The 14923-nt window shown below is 40.2% G+C and overlaps 1 protein-coding gene across 6 annotated transcripts in view; it reads right to left on the bottom strand.

The window, feature by feature from the left end:
• Nucleotides 1–14923, bottom strand: part of atg4da (autophagy related 4D, cysteine peptidase a) — a 46712-nt gene that overhangs the window by 6282 nt on the left and 25507 nt on the right. For all 6 annotated transcript variants that reach the window (XM_072248537.1, XM_072248533.1, XM_072248538.1 and 3 more), the window contains 5 exons: nt 12543–12613; nt 8513–8658; nt 7690–7768; nt 3076–3152; nt 1518–1637 (listed from right to left, as the gene is read on the bottom strand). In XM_072248537.1, the coding sequence (XP_072104638.1) occupies nt 1518–1637; nt 3076–3152; nt 7690–7768; nt 8513–8658; nt 12543–12613 (493 nt within the window). The remainder of the gene's footprint in view (nt 1–1517; nt 1638–3075; nt 3153–7689; nt 7769–8512; nt 8659–12542; nt 12614–14923) is intronic.

The following is a 14923-nucleotide window of genomic DNA, read 5'->3' as shown; positions in this document are numbered from 1 at the left end:
CACCACCTACTGCTGTCTGTTAAAACTTCCCCCGACCAACAACACTGAATTACTAATATCCATGCAGAGAACTTTATGAAGTTCCACATCCTGCTCTCCAGAAGGCAAATATTCTGTGGATTAACACCAACAATGGCGTGACAACAGGCTTAACCAATACTGATTTAAAAGCCTGAACATACCTCAAGCAAATAGCAATCAAGAGAGAACAGAAGAACAGCAACTAGTTTATTTTAGACCATAAAACACAGGAGCAGAACTAGGTCATTTAGCCCATCGAGTCTGCTCCACCATTCGATCAAAGCCAATTCATTCTTCTTCTCAACCGCATTCTTTTGCCTTCTCTCCATAACCTTTAATGCCCTTAGTAATCAAGAACCTATCAAACTAGTTTAAATATACCCAATGATGACCTCCACAGCCTTTTGTTGCAATGAATTCCACAGATTCGCCACCCTATGGTTAAAGAAATTTCCCCTAAATAGATGTCCTCATATTCACAGACTGTGCCCTTTGGTGCTAGACTCCCCTACTATAGGAACATAATATCTATAACCAGTCTATCAGGCCTTTCAGTGTTCAATAGGCTTCAATGACATTCCCACACCGCCCCCCCCCCCCATCCTTCTAAACTCTCAACAAGGCACAGAGCCATCAAATGCTCCTCATACATTAACCCTTTCATTCCTGGGATTATTCTCATGAACCTCCTGTGGACCCTCTCCAATGCCAGCACATCCTTTCTCAGCTACAGGACCCAAAAACTGCTCACAGTACTCCAAGCGTGGTCTGACTAATGCCTTTCAGCATTACATCCTTGCTTTTTATATTTTAGTCCTCTAAAAGTTAATGTTAACTTTGCATTTACCTTCCTTACCACCAACTCAACCTGAAAGTTAACCTATAGGGCATCTAGCATGAGGACTCCCAAGACCCTTTGACCTGTTATACTTCCTTAGATATAAGAAGGTCTGTAGATGCTGGGAATCCAAAGTAATACACACAAAATACTGAAGGAACTCAGTAGGTCAGGCATCAAAGTTCAAAATAAAATCTATTATCAGAGTACATTAATGTCACCATACACAACTCTGAGATTCTTTTTCTGTAGCCATACTTAGCAAATCTACAGAATGCAAATACAGATAATAAATAAATAACGAGCATGAAATAACAAGATAGAAGTGTCCTTACATGAGTGGAGTTATCCCCTTTTGTTCAAGAGCCTGATGGTTGAGGAGTAGTAACTGTTCTTGAACCTGATGGTGCAAGTCCTGAGGCTCCTGTACCTTCGACCTGATGCATTTATGGAAAAGAATAATCAGTCAACATTGAGCCGAGAACCTTCTCCAGGACTGAAAAAGGGTCTCAACCTGAAAAATTGACTGTTTACTCTTTTCCATAGATGCTGCCTGACCTGCTGAGTTCCTCCAGCATTTTGCGTGCATTGTTTTATTATCTTCTTAGACACAGCTTCAGTAATCAATTAAAACAGAAACACTGGACCATTTACTTACCTTTGTGACATTTTCACACAAGTTTTCAAAATCCTCCTTAGTCTTTGCATAAAAACCTATAGTACAGCTGGGATCCATCTTACCGAAAGACAGCTTCCTTGGAGAGATGCAGTGAAATGACTGTGAAACAAAAAGAACCATTCATGCACAGTTCCCCATGTTAAATGCTTCATTCTCCTTTATACTCCAAGATCACAAAACACAAATCCAGACCTCCATCAATCCATGCTGCTCGGGCACCAGCAAGATTCCCCTCTGACACGCTCCCCATCCTAATCTGAGTGTGAGGGAGTTAGGTTGGGACAGTGGAGGGGCCTTGGAGAAAAATAATTAGCTCGGCTCAGCTGTTTAAGTAATTTGTTGATATTAGCTTATATAAACAATAGGCAGTTTGGCAATGTACTATAGGCATAAGACCATAAGATATAGGAACAGAATTAGGCCATTTGGCCCCTCGAATCTGCTCCACCATTTCATTAATGGTGGATCCATTTTCTCTCTCAGTGGTAATCTCCGGTATTTTCCCTGTATCTCTTCATGCTCTGACCAGTCAAGATTCTATCAATCTCTGTCTTAAATATACCCAGCCCAGCAACTTGGCCTTCACAGCCACCTGGGGCAATAAATTCCACGGATTCGCCACTCTCTGGCTAAAGAAATTCCTCATCTTCATACTATTCATACTCCATTCTGAGGCTGGGGAAAAAAAAAAAGTGGCTTTAATGCTATCTAAAACTAATTTGAAGCCAATACGTTCATAATCTTGCTCAGTGTGCCCTGAACTATATCATGACTGAGCTCTTGAATCTGAAGCAGGAAAGTCCAGGAGGACACGGAGGATTGTAACAGACACATCAATACAGTTGGGTGTTCTTTAGAATCAAGTGGGAATAGTAGGGGAAAGGAGTGAATATTCCAGAAAAATCTCCAGTCCACCTTTGCATTTCTTGCCTTGTCCTTAGCAATTTTGACAATAGCTGGCCTCTCCTCCTTCCTCACCAGATTCAGTAAATCATCCAATCCCAGAAAGTGTCTTTAATCTGATTTGTCCTCACAGACACATCCAGGAGTGACCCTTGTAAGGTGTCCCCTACTTATAGTGATGGCAGTGATAAATCCTCTGTACTGAAAGCTCATCACAAAGCAGCACTTTGGCAGCTTTGAGGAATGTAACTGCTCTTAAATAGCAGACCATGCAGAAATCATTAAATGGCACAGTCAGCTCACTACTCTGAGAGACCTACCCAAAAACAAATACAAAACAAACTTTGCTATGTCCAACAGGAAGCACTACTTTCAATTCCTCTGTATTAGTTAGATTTCCAATTCCTCTCCAATGAATCAGTTATTGCATCTGTAAACATTAACACACACACAAAAGCAATACAGTATTTTCACTAGTAGGCCAGAAATGTTAGAAAAAAACTTCTGATGTTAAAACAATTAGCTCTATACTGACTCTCTGTGTCCTCTCTAACTTAGCAACTGCTTGTGTGACTGAATACAGACCAACAGCAGGCACAGGCCTGCTCTGTAGCAACAGCCAAGTGCGACTTACCTCCAGCAGGAAATTGTATTTAGTTACATCCACAACTGGCTGGCAGTAGTGAGGGTCCAAATACAGCAGGTAATCATCTGCAAAGTAATGAGTACATACACTGCTTTACTATAATTCAAGCTTCCACTCAAGTTGCTAGAAATCTCCGCTAATACAGCTTTGGGGACAATCGACAGAATTTGGTATTCACAGGCAAAGTAGGCTTTTACAATTAACAAAATTGGCCGTTTACCAGGGACTCGATAACTCATGTTCTCATTATTTTTTTTATTTGGATAATTTGTCTTCTTTTGCACAATAATTGTTTGTCACTGTTTATTTACAAGTTTTTTCATAAATTATTTGTTTTTTCTGGAGATGTCTAAAGGAAATGAATCTTAAGGTAGTATATGATAATAAATTGGACTTTGACTTCTGGAGTATCTGCAGTATCGTGGTCCTATGGATGAATATTCAAAAAATAGATTCTAAAGGTTGTCACATCAGTAGTAGGTACAGTGGCATGCAAAAGTTTGGACACTCCTAGTCAAAATTTCTTTTACTGTGAATAGCTGAGTAAAAGATGAACTGATTTCCAAAAGGCATAAAGTTAAAGATGACTCATTTCTTTAATATTTTAAGCAAGAAAACTTTTATTTCCATCTTTTACAGTTTCAAAATAACAAAAAAGGAAAAGGGCTTGAAGCAAAAGTTTGGGCACCCTGCATGGCAGTACTTAGTAACACCCTCTTTGGCAAGTATTACAGCTTGTAAACGCCTTTTGTAGCCAGCTAAGAGTCTTTCAATTCTTGTTTGGGGGATTTTTGCCCATTCTTCCTTGCAAAAGGCTTCTAGTTCTGTGAGATTCTTGGGCCATCTTGTATGCACTGCTCTTCTGAGGTCTATCCACAGATTCTCGATGATGTTTAGGTCAGGACCTTCAGCTTGCGCCCCTTGAGGTAGTCCATTGTGGATTTTGGAGTGTGTTGAGGTTCATTATCCTGTTGTAGAAGCCATTCTCTTTTCATCTTCAGCTTTTTTTTTTTTACAGACAGTGTGATGTTTGCTTCCAGAATTTGCTGATATTTAATTAAATTCATTCTTCCCTCTACCAGTAAATGTTCCCTGTGCCACTGGCTGCAACACAAGCCCAAAGCATGATTGATCCACCCCCATGCTTAACAGTTGGAGAGGGGTTCTTTTCATGAAATTCTGCACCCTTTTTTCTCCAAACATACCTTTGCTCATTGCTGCCAAAAAGTTCTATTTGAAATTCATCAGTCCACAGGACTTGCTCCAAAATGCATCAGGCTTGTTTAGATGTTCCTTTGAACCTTTTGAATAGAACCTTTTGGCTGCAATGAGTAAAGGTATGTTTGGAGAAAAAAGGGTGCAGAATTTCATGAAAAGAACCCCTCTCCAACTGTTAAACACGGGGGTGGATCGATCGTGCTTTGGGCTTATAATTGCAGCCAGTGGCACGGGGAACATTTACCAGTAGAGGGAAGAATGAATTCGATTAAATACCAGCAAATTCTGGAAGCAAACATCACACTGTCTGTAAAAAAGCCGAAGATGAAAAGAGGATGGCTTCTACAACAGGATAATGAACCTAAACACACCTCAAAATCCACAATGGGCTACCTCAAGAGGCGCAAGCTGAAGGTTTTGCCATGGCCCTCACAGTCCCCTGACCTAAACATCATCGAAAATCTGTGGATAGACCTCAAAAGAGCAGTGCATGCAAGACGGCCCAAGAATCTCACAGAACCAGAAGCCTTTTGCAAGGAAGAATGGGCAAAAATCCCCCAAACAAGAATTGAAAGACTCTTAGCTGGCTACAGAAAGCATTTACAAGCTGTGATACTTGCCAAAGGGGGTGTTACTAAGTACTGGCCATGAAGGGTGCCCAAACTTTTGCTTTGGGCCCTTTTCCTTTTTTGTTATTTTGAAACTGTAAAAGAAGGAAATAAAAAAGTTTTCTTGCTTAAAATATTAAAGAAATGTGTCATCTTTACCTGATTTCCAAAAGGCATAAAGTTAATCTTTTACTCGCTTGGCTATTCACAGTAACAGAAATTTTGACCGGGGTGCCCAAACTTTTGCATGCCACTGTAAAAATAGAATATACTTTCCGCTCTCCAACTTTTTACTCTGGGATCTTGCCCCTTCTTTCTCAGTCGTGATGAAGCGTCCCAGCCCAAAACATCGACTGTTTACTCTTTTCCATAGATGCTGCCTGACTTGCTGAGCTCCTGCAGCGTTCTGTGCATGCTGCTCGAATATAATGTTAAGAAAGTGGCATAGAAAATAATAGCTGGATTAGGCAGTCGACATGGATTAATGAAAGGAAAAGTACGTCTGAGGTGTCATCAACCGAATCAATGGGGCAATCGGTTGAAGTGGTGCAGTGAACTTTAAGAATCTTCAATATGGAAATTTCTTTATAAGAAATGTGAAGCATGAATTGTGAACATACAGGCATGCATTAATGATTAGAACTCAGAATATGGATAAAACTCAAAATAGGAATGCATAGGCTATTATTGAGTCAGAGTACCTATTGAGGCAATGGTGCTGAGGATAAACTGTTTGCAGTCCAGAGCAATTATCTAGATTATGAGACAAAGTACAACATATCCTAACTTGTTAATAATAGCTGAACAGTAGTGCAAGTTGCAAGGAGAATGCAGAGAGTTTACAAGGGGATACATGTATAAAAGCTAACTAACTAGACAAGGACATGGCAAATAGACTATAATGGAGAAATGTTAAGTCATCCACTTAACTGGTAAAAAAGAAACAATATTATTTTTTTAAATGGAGGATTAAAAAGTACATTAAAACCATTCAGGTACATCAAACAATTAGAAAGCCAAATGAGACTTTGACCATTTCTGCAAGAGAATTTCAGTACAAGATAAATATATTTTGCAGCAATTAAATAGAATCCTGGTGAGCCTAGACTTGGAAAATTGTACACAGGACTAGGCTCTCTCTGTCAGGTAGAACACAATTCTGATTAAAGGAAGTAAAAACAACAAAAAAAAACACTAGATCGATTCATGGAGTGATTAGGAGAGGGTGGGGTACTGGAATTTATCTTACTAAGGCTGGGCAAATAGATTCTAGAGTTTTGAAGAATAAGAAGTGATTCTCATTGAAACAGAAACACTTATGGGTTCAATTCCCAATGCTGCCTGTAAGGAGTTTGTACGTTCTCCCCGTGACCACAGGGGTTTCCTCTGGGTGCTCCAGTTTCCTCTCACAGTCCAAAAATATACCGGTTGGTAGGTTAACTGGTCACAATAATTTGTCCCATGATTAGGCTATGGTTCAATCGAGGGATTGCTGGGCGGCATGGCTCGAGGAGCCGAAAGGGCCTATTCTGCACCGTATCTCAATAAATCTGTATATAAATCTGATGTAGGAATAACGGTTCTCCCAACTCAGTAACAAACATGCATTATATAATTCACACGAACGAACAAACAGGCTCAACTGCTCCTCGGACCAGCTTCCCTGACGTACTGAGTTCTGGGACAAGCACTAATCAACAACCTTATGATCAATAGAAGGAAGATTTTAGGAAATCTCTCTATAATGCATTTCAACCTAAACCAACTAACCTAGCAATGCAAATGTGTGTTTCATTCAAACCTGACAAATTCTTTAAGGACTTTAGCAAGCCCAGAGATAGAAATTTGTTCCATGCAGCGAATAATTCACCAAGAAGAAAATCTTGTTGGAATTAGAAATAACCAAGGAATATATACAGATGGTATGATCATGAAACTAATCAGCCCAATCAAAGTTAGTGTATTGTATTGGTTTATCATTGTTACATGTACCAAGATACAGTAAAAAGTTTGCCTTACATATTGTTTGATATTAAATCATTAAACAGAGCAGAGCTAGAAATAGGGTAAAACAATAACAACGCAGAATAAAGGGTAAAAGCTCCTGAGAAAGAGCAGTGCAGGTAAATGATAAGGTGCAAGACCATAACAAGGTAGACTGTGAGGCCAAGAGTTCAATTTATCAGAGAACACAGGCATTCTGATAACAGTTCAATTAAAGCTTTCTAAATTTAAAAATTAAAATAAACAACCTCTCAGTACATTACAAAAGTAAATAAAACCTTAAGAACTTTTAAATGGCAATCAGTGGATCCAGCCTTTCACCAGAAGACAGTTTCTCAGCAGAAAACCGAATATTCCAAAGGAAGCTCAGATTTCTATTTCCCCTGACTACAGTGGTCTTCATTTGAAGAATATAAGTGCACTGGTGTTCCTTCACAGCAACTGCATGTCAAAATGCGAGATCTGGAGGATCTCAACAGGTCAGGCAGCATCCGTGGGAGGAGAGGAACTGTTGATGTTTTGAGTTGAAACCCTGGATTGGGACTGGTGCAGAGCTTCGATCCAAAGTGTTCTCATTCCTTTCCTCCCACGGATGTTGCTCAACCCACTGAATTCTGCCAGATAGCCGGATTCTGGCATCTACAATCTCGTGTGTCTCAAATGCTTGTTAGTACTTCTAGCTCTCTTCCTGTTCCTGATCTCAACATAACTAAAATCTACTTTTTCCAGTAAGGTGGGCAACAAATAAGATGTACTTTACATCAACACCTACCTTGATACCCAATGAAGTAAAGTGAGTGCTTGGGTTTCCCACCAATGATTCCAATACAACATTCAAGCTTCAGGATCTCCTGCAAATGCACAAGAATTAGAAGGAACAAGGAACAATAGCTCTTTCTTCCTCCCTACAGATGCTGCCTAACCTGCTAAGTTCCTCCAAAATTGTGTGTGTCTTACTCTGGATTTCCAGCATCGGAAGAATCCCGTGTTTACAAGAGTTAGGTGCTCAGTACTACCAAGAGGCCTCTGTTGAATGTCACAAGGACGATGCGGTAGGCGATGCACCAGACTATGTAGGTGGCATGGTAGTGTAGTGGTTTGCACAATGCTCTAGGTACCATAGACGGGGCTTCAATTCCCACCTCTGCCTGTAAGGAGTTTGTACATTCTGTCTGTGACTGTGTGGGTTTCTTCCATGTGCTATGGGTTGGTAGGTTAAATTGGACATTGCAAATTGTCCCATGATTAGGCTAGGGTTTAAAAAGAGGAAGTTGGGGGTTGCTAGGTGGTGTGACTGGAAGGGCCAGAAAGCCCTATTCCACACTGTATGTCAATAAATAAGTAACAGCAAGGAAGCTGTAAGAACTGGCCAATAAAACACCTAATGAGCAGAAAACATGACAAGGACCAACTTTACTCATTGTGAACTACGACATCAATCAAAATTCAGCTAAACTTATACACCCTTTTTGAGGTACTCCTCAAAATACATGGTGTTTGAAAATCAAAATGAGTATCACAGCTGATTGGTGAGAAAGCTGCAAGTACACAATTGCACACAAGGTTTAGAATCCAGCTACTGCCACTCTGCTTACCTTCACACAATGCATGTACACAGGGTTGAGATTTTCACCTCCTAGTCGAACAGGCACCAGGATAATGACTGACTTCCATTCCAGATCAGAAACACTTCCACTCTTTATCTGCATCTCACAGAGATTCACCACATCTCCTTTGTACACTGCCCCAGAAGGGAAAGAAATAATTGTCAACTTCAAATATGCAATAACAAGTTGCATAAAAACTGCACACAATGCAAGACCATGATCACCTACACTAAGTCATCTTGTAAAACGTGGATTGGATTCATTTGGAACTCTGCAAAACTTAATGAGATAACTTTTAAAATAGCTACTGAATAGGCTTTGTGTGGGGTTTGCTCATCTCTGTACGGGACTGAGGCTGTGGCCTGCAGCTAGTGGACTCTGGATAGGCTGCCATGATGCCTGGCTTTCTGAACTTCAGTTCTGAATGCTGTTTGCTTGCTTTTATTGTTTGCACAAATTTTTTTCTCTCTGCACACTCAGTGTTTGACGGTCTTTTGTTTCTAACGGGTTCTATTGGGTTTCTTTGTTTTGTGGCTGTCTGTAAGGAGATGAATCTCAATACTGTATAAAGTATACATACTTTGATAATAAAAGTACTTTGAACTAAACCAGAAAATGCTCAACCAATTGTGATGATGTCAAGACTGATTAATGAACAGACAACTTCCAGTTCATAATGTCAGAGAAATGATAACACTGATATCAAAAGCCACTGAGAGGTGTTTACTTATGTGAGAAATTTGATTTTGCCTTAGTTCTACCTGCAGTTTACACTTCATTTAGTCAGGCGAGGGTGGTACTCTTCCCTCTGATGCAGATATTCCTGGTTCAAATTCAACTACAGAAATTTCTGTATTAATCTAAGACAACAATCCAAATTAGTACCATTAATTGATATGGGTTTATTGTTGTCACATGGCCTAAGTGTATTTACAGATTAAATCATTATACAGTGTGTAAGGTGCAATAACAATGCAGAAAAGTGTAAAAGTACAGTACATGTAAACATTAAAGTCCAACATCATAATGAGATAGGCTGTGAAATCCTGAGTCCATCTCATCCTACAGAAGGTCCCACTAACAGTGGGACAAAAGCTGTCTTTGAACTTGGAGGTATGTGCAGTCAGCGTTTTGTATCTTCTGCCCAGTGGGGGAGGAGAGAAGAGAGAAAGTCCAGTGTAGGTTGGGTCTCTGATTGTGCCGACTGGTTTACTGAGGCAGTGAGAACTTTAGAGAGGGCCCACAGAGGGAGGCAGGTTCCCATGATGTGCTGAGCTGTGTTCACAACTCTCTATAGTTCCTTACGGTCGTGGACAAAGCAGTTCCCATACTAAGCCATTATGCATCCAAACAAATTTCTATGGTGCAACAATAAAAACTGAAAAGGGTAGACAGGGATATGCCCAATTTCCTAGCTGCCTGAGGAAGCAGAGACAGTGGTGAGCTTTCTTGGCTGTCACAGCAACACAGGACAGACTATTGGTGATGTTCACACCTAGGAACTTGAAGCTCTAAACTCTCTCAGCCTCAACAATACTGAGTAAACAGGGTCATGTGCATCATCCCCTAACTGAAGTAAATAACCAGCTCTTTTGTTTTGCTGTCATTGAGGGAATGGTTATGACACCATGTCATTATCCTCTCTGTCTCCTTCCTGTACTGTGACTTGTTACAGAACTTCAGTGGTATCATCTACAAACTTGTAGATGGAGTTAAAGCAGAATCTGGCCAGATTGTACAAAGAGTAGAGTTGGGGCTGAGGACACAACCTTATGGAGAACTGGTGTTTTGAATAATCATGGAATAACCATGTCCCTCCAGCAAAAGGGAAAATCCAATGCCACTATTGTAAAAAGAACAGGGGAATTCTCCTACTCTTCTGACCATTTATTTAGTCATGACCAAATTACTAAAACTGAATTACTCAATGATATATGTTGCCGCTATTTATGAGCGCTTGCCAAGTTAAAACCGCATTTTATTTCTTACATTCAAGATGTGTCTGCACTTCTAAAGCAGCCTGTGACCGAGGGCCACCTTGGGCATTAAAGTTTTAAATCTGGTATGAAAATGAGAAGTTCTTTATTCTTGATAATTACATTGTATATAGAATTGCTATTAGCAGGGAGGGTTTGGAAGAATTATTCAAATTCAGCAGGCTTGATTGCAAGGGATTTAATCAATCAAGTTCACTTGGGTTGGAAACAGCACCATCGTGGTAAGTGGCTTGCTTCAAGGAAGGGTTTTTGATCTATGAAAAAGCTGTGGACAGAAAGATGAATGACTGGTTATCAAAGTAGCAACTTGACAGGCAGCATGGAAACAGGTCTTGTGACTCACTGAGTCTGCACAAACCATCAACTATCTATTTACACCACTACCACATTCATCCAGGTTTTATTTAAATTCTCCGCACGGAGAGATTTACTAGGGAAAGAGAGAGCTAGCCTTTGGTATGTCGAATTGTAGGGTGAACAATTAGGTTTTGTTGCACTACAGATCATGGTCAATTGATCATACAATCGCTGATGCTTTTGTTTTTGATGAGGTAAGTGGTGGAGGGGGAGGATCGTTGCTTTGCTGCTGCTTGTGCGTGTGGGGGGGGAGCTTTGGGGTTCTAATGTTTTTTTACTGTCACTCATTCTTTGGGGCACTCTTCTGTTTTTGTGGAAGTCTGCAAAGAACAATATACTGTATACATTTCTTTGACATCATCCAACTTCCTCCCACCCCCAACCACAAAGCTTCCACCCGCTCACACACCAGGGCCAATTTACCCACCGACCACAGGGAGAATGTGTGAACTACACCTGTCACCAAATTACAGGAAGGATATAAATAAGGTTGAAAGAGTGCAGAGAAGGTTTACAAGGATGTTGCCGGGACTTGAGAAACTCAGCTACAGAGAAAGGTTGAATAGGTTAGGACTTTATTCCCTGGAGCGTAGAAGAATGAGGGGAGATTTGATAGAGGTATATAAAATTATGATGGGTATAGATAGAGTGAATGCAAGCAGGCTTTTTCCACTGAGGCAAGGGGAGAAAAAAACCAGAGGACATGGGTTAAGGGTGAGGGGGGAAAAGTTTAAAGGGAACATTAGTGGGGGGCTTCTTCACACAGAGGGTGGTGGGAGTATGGAATGAGCTGCCAGATGAGGTGGTCAATGCGGGTTCTTTTTTAACATTTAAGAATAAATTGGACAGATACATGGATGGGAGGTGTATGGAGGGATATGGTCCGTGTGCAGATCAGTGGGACTAGGCAGAAAATGGTTCGGCACAGCCAAGAAGGGCCAAAAGGCCTGTTTCTGTGCTGTAGTTTCTATGGTTCTATGGTTCTAACCTTGGTCTTTGGTACTGGAAGGGAGCGGTCTTACTGGCTTAATGTATTAATCAAGTGATATGGAAAACTTGCAAAACAACGCTTTTCCTTTGTAATTTGGTTCACATGACAGGAATAAAACAAATTTTCCATTTTTTTGCTCCAATATTATAAATGAATGAGTTTAGATGAGCCCGAATTCCATATACTTTCCCACAGCTGACAAAGATCTTACAACAATTTTAACGTGTCTCCCCCTTTCAGCCTGAGTTTGCTTGAATGGTATAAATACCCATTTCAAAGCATTGAACAAAACACAACTGCCACAAATCCACAGTTCTATGTGTAGTGAAGGTGGAGTCCGTCCAAGCAGCTGAATGAAGAAAAACCCCTCAAATATTTATAGAGTTCCCTTTTTGAAAATTACTGCTCAATCCACTTCTAATACTTTCAATTAGTGAATTATATGCACAAATCAGTGTAATCTGATTACCTAATCTTCTAGAAATGGCAACAGATTTTACATTTACTCTCGCAATGTTATATGTAACTTGTAAATCTTGATCAAACTAATATAGTCAAAATTAGAAGAATTTGCTTCTGCTAGCAGTAACCCTCTGATAAGACTCCGACACAGTTCTGATCTCATGAATGCAGTGTTCAGCGTGTAGCCCATAATGAATCAGTGGATATTCACCTGTGCAATCCTGTGATACATAGACAGTAATACCAAGAGATTCAGAGTCTTCAGCTTTTTCCACTGCTCTCCTAAGAGAAATGAAGAACCAGGATTATGAGAGTCAATAATAAAGAAAATATGATTAAAAACCAATTCTGCTTCTCAGTATTTCTTCAGACCCATCTGAAAGCCTTTCCACATCTCAGACAAGTGTCACTCCTTTACAAGCCAGTGTTTCAGGTATATATTTGATAGCGAGAGGCATCCCAGAGACAATTTCCAGCTGCGACTACTGAAGAACTTTCAAGGAAAAGACCTGGGCACCTAGCTGAGTGAGTTAATTCCATTATTAGGCCAAATGCCAAAAATCAGGTAATTCAACCCAGATAAATCACTTTCCTACCCTATACATCCTCAGATAATGGTGCTCACTGTATGTTTTTAATTTTACATTCAGAACGATGGAGAGAAGGATGGGATCAAGACTGACCTTTTAAGCTCAGAGAATGGAATCTACAAAGACATGAAATCAAAACAAGCTGAAGTGAATTGGGAAATTAACAGATCAGTCAAGATGCAGTGCCATAGATTTGAAAGGATCTTTCAGAGGAAACATTCCAACAAGAAAAATTGCCGCAAAAAAAGAGACCTCAGTATCCATGGTTAACTAAAAGTTAAAGATTGCATTAAACTTAAAGAAAAAAAACATTGATTGTGCGAAAGATAAACAGCCGATCAGAAGACTGGACAGAGTATAGAGAAACAACAAATGACCAAGATTACTCAGGAAGGAAAAATTAAAATACAGAAACAGATAATATGTTTCTTTAGATATTTAACTGAAGGAGCCTTAGCCCTATAGCGAGCAAGTCTGGGGAACTTACAATGGGAAACAAGGAGATGACAAATGTATTAATGGGGATTTTACATCAACATCAGCTTTCATTATAGAGGAAATAACTAACAACCCACAAACAGCTATAAATTTGGAACTGAAAGGGAGGGATTGAATCAGAAAAGTGACAATTATCATTAGGCAGTGGCATTGATTAAGTTGCTCATCAGTGAATGTCAAGTCTGCAGGTCCTCAGGTACTGATGGACTTCATTCAAGAGGTCTTAAAAGCGGCCAGTGCGATAGCTGATACACAGACTTTAATTTTCTAAAATGCCTTCTTCTGGAAAATTTCCATTGAATGGTAAATGGGGGAGAAAAGCAGGAAAGTAGACGAGTTAGCTTCCATTTCCCCTGCTCCAACATCAAATCACCAAGTCAATACATTCACATCATGTTTCTTTTCCACAACTTGCTGCATTTACATGTAACACTGACTAAGAATAGACAGAGCAGTGTTTACTTGGATTTTCATGTCTTTGACAATGTAGGTGCTGCACATGAGGCTGCTAAACAAGATAGGAACTTATAATAATACAGGAAAGGTACTAGATGGTTGGAAAGATTGATTGGCTAACTGGCAGAAGGCAAAGAGTGGGAATGAAGGCGGGCTTTACTGGTTAACTGCTACTGTGATACCCATGGATCTGAGTTGGGTCCACCATGTCCACTACTTTTCACATTTTACGTTAATGATCTAGATGACAAATTTACGGCTTTGCCACCAGGTTTGCAAATATAACAAAGACATGTGGCAGGGTAGGTACTACTGAGGAAGCAGTGAGTTTGTAGAATGACTTAGATACGCTGGGAGAATGGGCAAAGAAGGAATACAGCATAAGGAAGTGTATTTCCATAGACGCAATAAAGCTCAAACTATTTTCTAAGTGGGAAGAGGATTCAGAGGTTTATGGTCCGAAGGAACTTGCGAGTCCTAGTGCAGGTTGAGTCAGTAAGAAGGAAGGTAACTGCAATCTTAACATTCACTTCAAGAGGACTAGAATTAAAAAAAAAACAAGGAAGTAATGCTGAGGCTTTTTAAGGCATTGGTCAGACCACATTTGGAGCAACGTGAGCAGTTTTGGGCCCCATATCCAAGCTGGTGTTGGAGAGGGTCCAGAGGAGCTTTACATAACTGATCCCGGGGATGAAAGGCTTGGCACATTTTTAATGGCTCTGGGCCTGCACTTGCTTGAGTTTAGAAGGACAAGCCAAATATCCTACCGAATATTGAAAGACCTGGATAGAGCAGACATGGAGGAGAGGTTTCCGGAAGTGGGAGAGTTTAAGACCAAGGGCACAGCCTCGGAATACCAGGATATCCATATAAAACAGAGATGAAGAATTTCTTTAGCCAGAGGGCACTGAATCAATGGAGTCTATTCTCATGGACAGATATAGAGGCCAAGAGGTATAATTAAAGTGGAGGTTAACAGGTTCTTTATTATAATGGTGCCAAAGGGGAGTAAACATGAGAATGGGTTTGAGAGGGGAATAATAAATCT

The sequence above is a fragment of the Mobula birostris genome, chromosome 32 (genome assembly GCF_030028105.1).
Source record: "Mobula birostris isolate sMobBir1 chromosome 32, sMobBir1.hap1, whole genome shotgun sequence".
NCBI classification, from domain to species: domain Eukaryota; kingdom Metazoa; phylum Chordata; class Chondrichthyes; order Myliobatiformes; family Myliobatidae; genus Mobula; species Mobula birostris.
Note: the sequence above shows the minus strand (reverse complement) of the source record. Positions and strands in the feature narration are given on the sequence as shown.